Source organism: Eucyclogobius newberryi, unplaced genomic scaffold, assembly GCF_026437365.1.
Source record: "Eucyclogobius newberryi isolate DKJ021-1_F unplaced genomic scaffold, fEucNew1.0.hap1 SCAF_8, whole genome shotgun sequence".
Lineage (NCBI taxonomy): Eukaryota > Metazoa > Chordata > Actinopteri > Gobiiformes > Gobiidae > Eucyclogobius > Eucyclogobius newberryi.
Window position 1 is genome coordinate 14,807,837 of NW_027316500.1, and position 6,021 is coordinate 14,813,857.

A 6,021-nucleotide genomic window follows, 5' to 3' on the forward strand; every position below is an offset into this window, starting at 1 on the left:
GGGGAGGAGCCAAGAACTGCTGAGTCACTGCGCCGACGTCACCGCGCTCCGCCTGACGCTGTCACGTGTGCAGCGGGACAGCGTGCCGCGAGCTGGGCGTTTATATATTTATGAACTGTAGCCCAACCCTGGGAAGCATAAACGAGCCGTACCGGTCCATCTCGCTCTCTGTGCATCACAGAGCAGCGTTTTCACGGCCACAGATAAGCCTGCTCAGCTATTCCTCACGCTTTGAGGTCGTTAGCATTTAGCATTATCTTCTCTTGTTGTGTGGGCTTTGCGGCGGTGGGGCTAACTAGGTATTAGCAGGTGATGTGCAAGGGGCCTTTTTCTTTTATGTTGATCAACGGCTACGGCTACCAACAAGGCACTCGAGTCTTATCCGTTTCACTTCCGCCAGTGGACTAGTTTTTTTGGTATCTCGAGAACTTGTGCCGGCCTTGAGATTCATGCTACGAGCCTCGGAGGAGACGTTAGAAAACTAGCTGAGAGTCACAGAGAGTTGAATAAGTTGGTGTAAGGAAAAGCAGTCACCGGTTCAGAGCCTGACTGTGCGATGGGTTTGTTGTCACAAGGGTCTCCACTCAACTGGGAAGAAACCAAGAAGTATGCCGACCACATTAGACAACACGGGATTATCCAGTTCCTCAACATCTACAACAAGGTCAAAGAGCGTCAGAAAGATGTGCTGAAATGGGGGGATGAGGTAAGAACCCAAAGTGAACGTGGGGCTGCAGCTCTGTTTTGGTTGTGAGCGTGTTAATGATGCAACAACATGACTGATGACAAAATGAGTCACGCGTGGCCCAGGAGAATTCATTTGTAGAGCACAATTCATGCTCAAAGTGATTCAAATGGCTGTCTGAGGATGGACGAGGTGCCACAAAATGCATGGCACAGTTTTCCTTGTAACTGGTTATGTCCTAAGTCACACTTCATTGCAATTGGTTAAATACAATAAAGGAATATCTTATCTTATCTCATCTTATACACCTGTCACTCACCTGGTATATTACTTAGGCTGACCAATGGGAGGAGTTGGTGGGGGAAACGTCATCATTTGAACATAGAGCTGCGTTCAATCATGATATGAATTACAATTTTTACATTTTTATCACCATGTCGCCCAGCCCTACATTACAGACCAAGAAAGATGCCTTAAAATCACAATACAAATACATTAAAATAAATAAAAACATAAATAATCTCATTTTATATTCTTGATGAGTGCAGATGAAATCCTGTTAGTCTTTGGCAAAGCTAAACAGAGCTGTTTTGTGCCTGGATCCCAACCAGGGGTACGTGGGCACTTGGGTCTTTGGAATGATTACAGATTTTAAAAGGTGAAATTTAATAGTTAGCATCTTCAATGTTTTGGAGGATTATGGACATACCTTATTATTTATATGGTATTACCCTATAACTGACACTAAACTACTGTAGTAAAAAGATGTATTTGCCTAATAGGCCTGCATGAGTTGGCATTATTCTGCATGTGAAACAAAGCACAAGAGACAAAAAAGGATGGATTCCATGTTATTCTTTCAGCACAGATAATTAAACTGCGATGTCCTCGTAGATTAAAAAATAAATAAACATTTTGCATGGATTTCTAATGATTACCTTCTACTCATACCTGCATTTGCCCTCCGGTCCACAAACGTCACCGTGCTGCAGCTTAAGCCAAGCGTTTTGATTTCGAACAATGTGGAATGTTGTTGTTATAGATTAATCCCACTTTCAGACAGGGATTACTGCCCAGTCCAAGTGAAGGAAACATGACTGATGGGTTGGAATTGATGTGGTGGCGTCCAAAGCCTGATCTTGAGCCCTTATAGTCTGGACCAGTTTCAGGATTTGCTTTGTTTTAAGTCTTCATGTGTTTACTATTCAGGTGGAGTACATGTTGATGGAGTGGGATGACAAAAACCAAAAGGTGAGGCTTGTCCTGAGAACTGCTGAAATTTTGGAAGCGCTCCAGGAGCAGGGGGAAAAGACAAACCCAAAGTAAGTAAGCTCTCCAAGGCACGCATTTTAATGGCTCGCATCCAAAAAGTCTTCCCTATTTTTAGTGAAATACAACAACACTATATACAAATAGACAGACTTAAATGAACTATAATGAAGAGATTGTAACTTTTAATCCACACATTATTACTAGTGTAAAATAGACAATAGCTCAAGCACAAATGTAGAACAATTATTATTTTAAAGTCTTCAGTAAAAGCACAATGTTAATTTAAGGTGTTTCTTGTTGGGAAGGCAGTGTTACTTAATGGTTTTCCTTAAGCCTGGCTTTAAAAAAACAAAAGCTTTTGAAAATGTTTATAGTACACTTCAACTATAATTCAAACTGTATGTACTGGCACAAAAAGGGTCAAATGACGTTTTAATTACTTGTTAATTGATATTTGCCTGAACTTGACAGGTAGACTCTTTAAGCACGCATTTGAAAATACAATAATGCACCGCTGTCAATGTGTTTGCACAGGCAGCTTGTGGGTGTTTTGCTTGCTCGCTGCACATGGCGTTGGTTTAAATCTATGGAGCCGACTTCACACAGGGGAAATACCAGTCCCGGGGGAATAGTAGAGCTGATGCATTCCTCATTACTGCCTCTCTGTCGCACACACCAAAGAACACACTGGACATCTCATACGCAGGTTTTGTTGCCTAGGCCTAAGATAACGGGTGACGTGTAAAGAATAAAGCTGAATCAAGGACACCACTTGACAAATGTATCTAGAGTACGGTAAATATGATCACTGTGATGTCAAATGTAAGAAAATAATACTGAAAATGATATATAGTAATGTTATGAGCGAATATCTAGTCAGACATCTTTCCTAATCACCGTGTGTGTTTGTAGTCACCCAACCCTTTGGAGACCAGAGTACGGCAGCTACATGATAGAGGGGACCCCAGGGCAGCCGTACGGGGGGACCATGTCAGAGTTCAACACTGTGGAGGGCAACATGGGCAAGAGGCGGCGAGAGGCCTCGTCGCTTCTCAAAGACGATGAGACCCTCGCCACCATCACAGCGTTTCCAAGGTACAGAAAGTGATTTCAACTGTCTTCCTGAACTCTTGGAGATTATTATAATTATTCATGTCATTGTCCTTTGTCTCTTGTGTAGATTAGGTTGCTCCGGTTTTACCAGACCAGAGCATGCACCGACTCCCGTTGAGAAGGGAGTATCAAAGTCACTGTTTTTCCCCGATCAAGCCATCAATGTACATCCCAGATTCAGGTAGGCCTTTTCACAAAGACTTGGGTAATAGTCTGATAGCAAAACATATCATTACTGTAAATGTAATCTTAATTTACTGGATTTATTTCAGTACCCTTACCAGAAACATACGTCACAGAAGAGGAGAGAAAGTAGTGATCAACGTGCCTAGTAAGAGACTAAACGGTGTAACAGCAGATATTTGAATACATGTGTGAACTTTGACCAAGATATTCTCATGTCACATATATAAATCCATATAAAACTGTGCTTTTAGTATTTAAAGACAAGTGCACTCCCTCTCCTTTTGTGGAGAAGTTTCCAGAGGACGATCGTGAAGCGGCGAGAGCCGCTCTACCTGATCATATCTACATGGACGCCATGGGCTTCGGCATGGGCAACTGCTGCCTGCAGGTAGGACATGACTCAGCAGAAACAAGCCTGCTTTGTTTGGATGTAAATGAGTAGTGGCCTCGTCGAATGTTGTTTGTGTGAGTTTACAGTCACAATGAGTCATGTATAAATGCACTTTGCATACAGTAGTTTTTTTTTTTTTTTTTCTTAGGTTACATTCCAGGCTTGCAGCATTGATGAGGCAAGATACCTTTATGACCAACTCGCCACTTTCTGTCCTATTGTGGTCAGTACTGTTTACAAGTCCAGTTATTTACGTGGACACTTGAGTTGATTGTACTTTTTTCAATGCAGTGTACTTTCCCAAATATAAGTTGAGCATTTTGTTCCAGATGGCTCTGAGTGCAGCGTCGCCCTTCTACAGAGGCTTTGTGTCGGATATTGACTGTCGTTGGAATATTATTTCAGCCTCAGTGGATGACAGGACAGAGGAAGAGCGTGGATTAAAGGTGGACATGGTTTCATGCGTAGACTCCACCTTTAGGCCTTTAGTAATAACTGAAATTCTCTCTTGCAGCCGTTAAAAAACAACAAATACAGAATCTCAAAATCGAGGTATGACACAATCGACAGCTACCTTTCAACCTGCGGGGAGAATTACAATGACATTAAATTAATAATCGATGAGGAGGTCTACAATCAGCTGCTCAGAGCAGGTGGGACTTTGTGAAACGGATGTTTGACCATTTCAAATTGTAGCACCTGATGTCACATTCCCCAAACTGTTCACAGGCATTGACAAGCTGCTGGCCCAACACATTGCACACCTTTTCATCAGAGACCCATTGTCTGTGTTCGAAGAGAAAATTCACCTGGATGATGAAAATGAGTCTGATCACTTTGAGGTTTGTTACTTCTAAATCTTGGTTGTTTTTAGTTTACCACATGCATTTGATTGATATTGTGTCGTTATAGAACATCCAGTCAACTAATTGGCAGTCGATGAGGTTCAAGCCCCCTCCCCCTAACTCTGACATTGGCTGGAGAGTTGAGTTTCGCCCAATGGAGGTAGAATCTACTGCTAATATACATATTATCTGTTTTAAAACTGTATCAACACAGCTTGTCTTTTTCTGTGAAGGTCCAGCTAACAGACTTTGAAAATGCTGCATATGTGGTTTTTGTTGTGCTGCTCACAAGAGTCATCTTGTCCTACAAACTGGATTTTCTAATTCCCTTGTCAAAGGTAAAAGATCTTCAGTTTGATGCACACGTAGCCAGACGTTACAGCTGTTGTATGTTTCTCCAGGTGGATGAGAATATGAAGGTGGCTCAGAAGAGGAATGCAGTACATGAGGGCATGTTTTACTTCAGAAAAGACATGTTCAAAGGTGGGTTTTCAACAAACGCCTGTATGTGATGAGGCCCGAGGCACATAGTGATTTATGTTTGAACACAGGTTGTAACCCAGGGCTCGATGGTGGTGCTGCTGCTGCTGCTGCGGCGCACAACGGCCTGGAGACGGACGGCACCAACGAGGAGTACACACTGATGAGCATCGACACCATCATCAATGGAAAAGTGGGTGTCAGTTATAATGTCATTGACAAAAAACGGCTAAAGTAATATGCCATTTTCATGTGTGAAGTGTAATAGAGCTTATAATTGTATATAGCATTTTATTTAGTTGTGATTGTCATTTAAAGTCTTCTATTTGAAGTGAGAAATGGCATCACTGCATACATTCATACTCAACATACATTTGTGTACAGGAGGGAGTTTTTCAAGGCCTCATTCCTCTTCTCAACTGCTATCTGGAAAATATGGAAGTTGATGTTGACACGCGATGCACCATTCTGAATTATCTGAAACTTATTAAGAAACGCGCCTCAGGTAACGGTTAACCTTTTTTAAAAGTATACATTTTATCCTCAATGTAAAGTTTCTTGAATGATTTTAAAATAGGTGAGCTGATGACCATGGCCAAGTGGATGAGAGAGTTTGTGGCAAACCACCCCGAGTACAAGCAGGACAGTATTATTACTGACAAAATCAACTACGACCTGATGAGAAAGTGCGACAGGATCGCAAAGGGAGCGGAGCAGTGCCTTGAGCTTTTCGGCAATCCACTCAACAGGGTCAAATAAGTCATTACATACAATAAAAGAATAAGACCAAATGTCGGGCCCAGAATGACAGTGGTCCAAACACGACAAGTGCAAAACTGTAACACGCCTGCATAAAATGTATGTAAATATTTACTCGTATCAGATTTTTTAAAATTATACAATTATTTTAATAGGGTTAAATCATATATAAGGGTTGTGTAATAGAAATCAAATATGTATTTATTTTTTTCTTAAATTTGAAGCTGTGTGAGAATGTACATGTAGAAAAGAGCTGTAAAGTGTCTTTTAACCTTATGTTTGTATGCACT

General features: G+C 41.5%; 1 protein-coding gene across 1 annotated transcript; it reads left to right on the forward strand.

Annotated features, from left to right (window-relative positions):
• Positions 1-445: 445 nt before the first annotated feature.
• On the forward strand, positions 446-5,758 carry gclc (glutamate-cysteine ligase, catalytic subunit). Its single transcript, XM_072436681.1, has 16 exons — positions 446-706; positions 1,895-2,007; positions 2,870-3,052; positions 3,138-3,251; positions 3,343-3,401; positions 3,508-3,644; positions 3,796-3,870; positions 3,977-4,093; positions 4,162-4,300; positions 4,377-4,489; positions 4,560-4,652; positions 4,726-4,830; positions 4,894-4,975; positions 5,044-5,165; positions 5,357-5,477; positions 5,550-5,758. The coding sequence occupies exons 1-16, from the start codon at positions 557-559 to the stop codon at positions 5,729-5,731; spliced, it is 1,905 nt and encodes a 634-aa protein (XP_072292782.1). The 5' UTR covers positions 446-556; the 3' UTR covers positions 5,732-5,758.
• Positions 5,759-6,021: the final 263 nt, after the last annotated feature.

Excerpts from the sequence above, each read along its gene's own strand:
- gclc (XM_072436681.1), top strand. The coding sequence starts at position 557 with ATGGGTTTGTTGTCACAAGGGTCTCCACTCAACTGGGAAGAAACCAAG. Across the intron at positions 3,402-3,507 it reads AGTAGTGATCAACGTGCCTA|TATTTAAAGACAAGTGCACT; the intron begins GTAAGAGACTAA and ends CTGTGCTTTTAG. Across the intron at positions 4,301-4,376 it reads CAATCAGCTGCTCAGAGCAG|GCATTGACAAGCTGCTGGCC; the intron begins GTGGGACTTTGT and ends AACTGTTCACAG.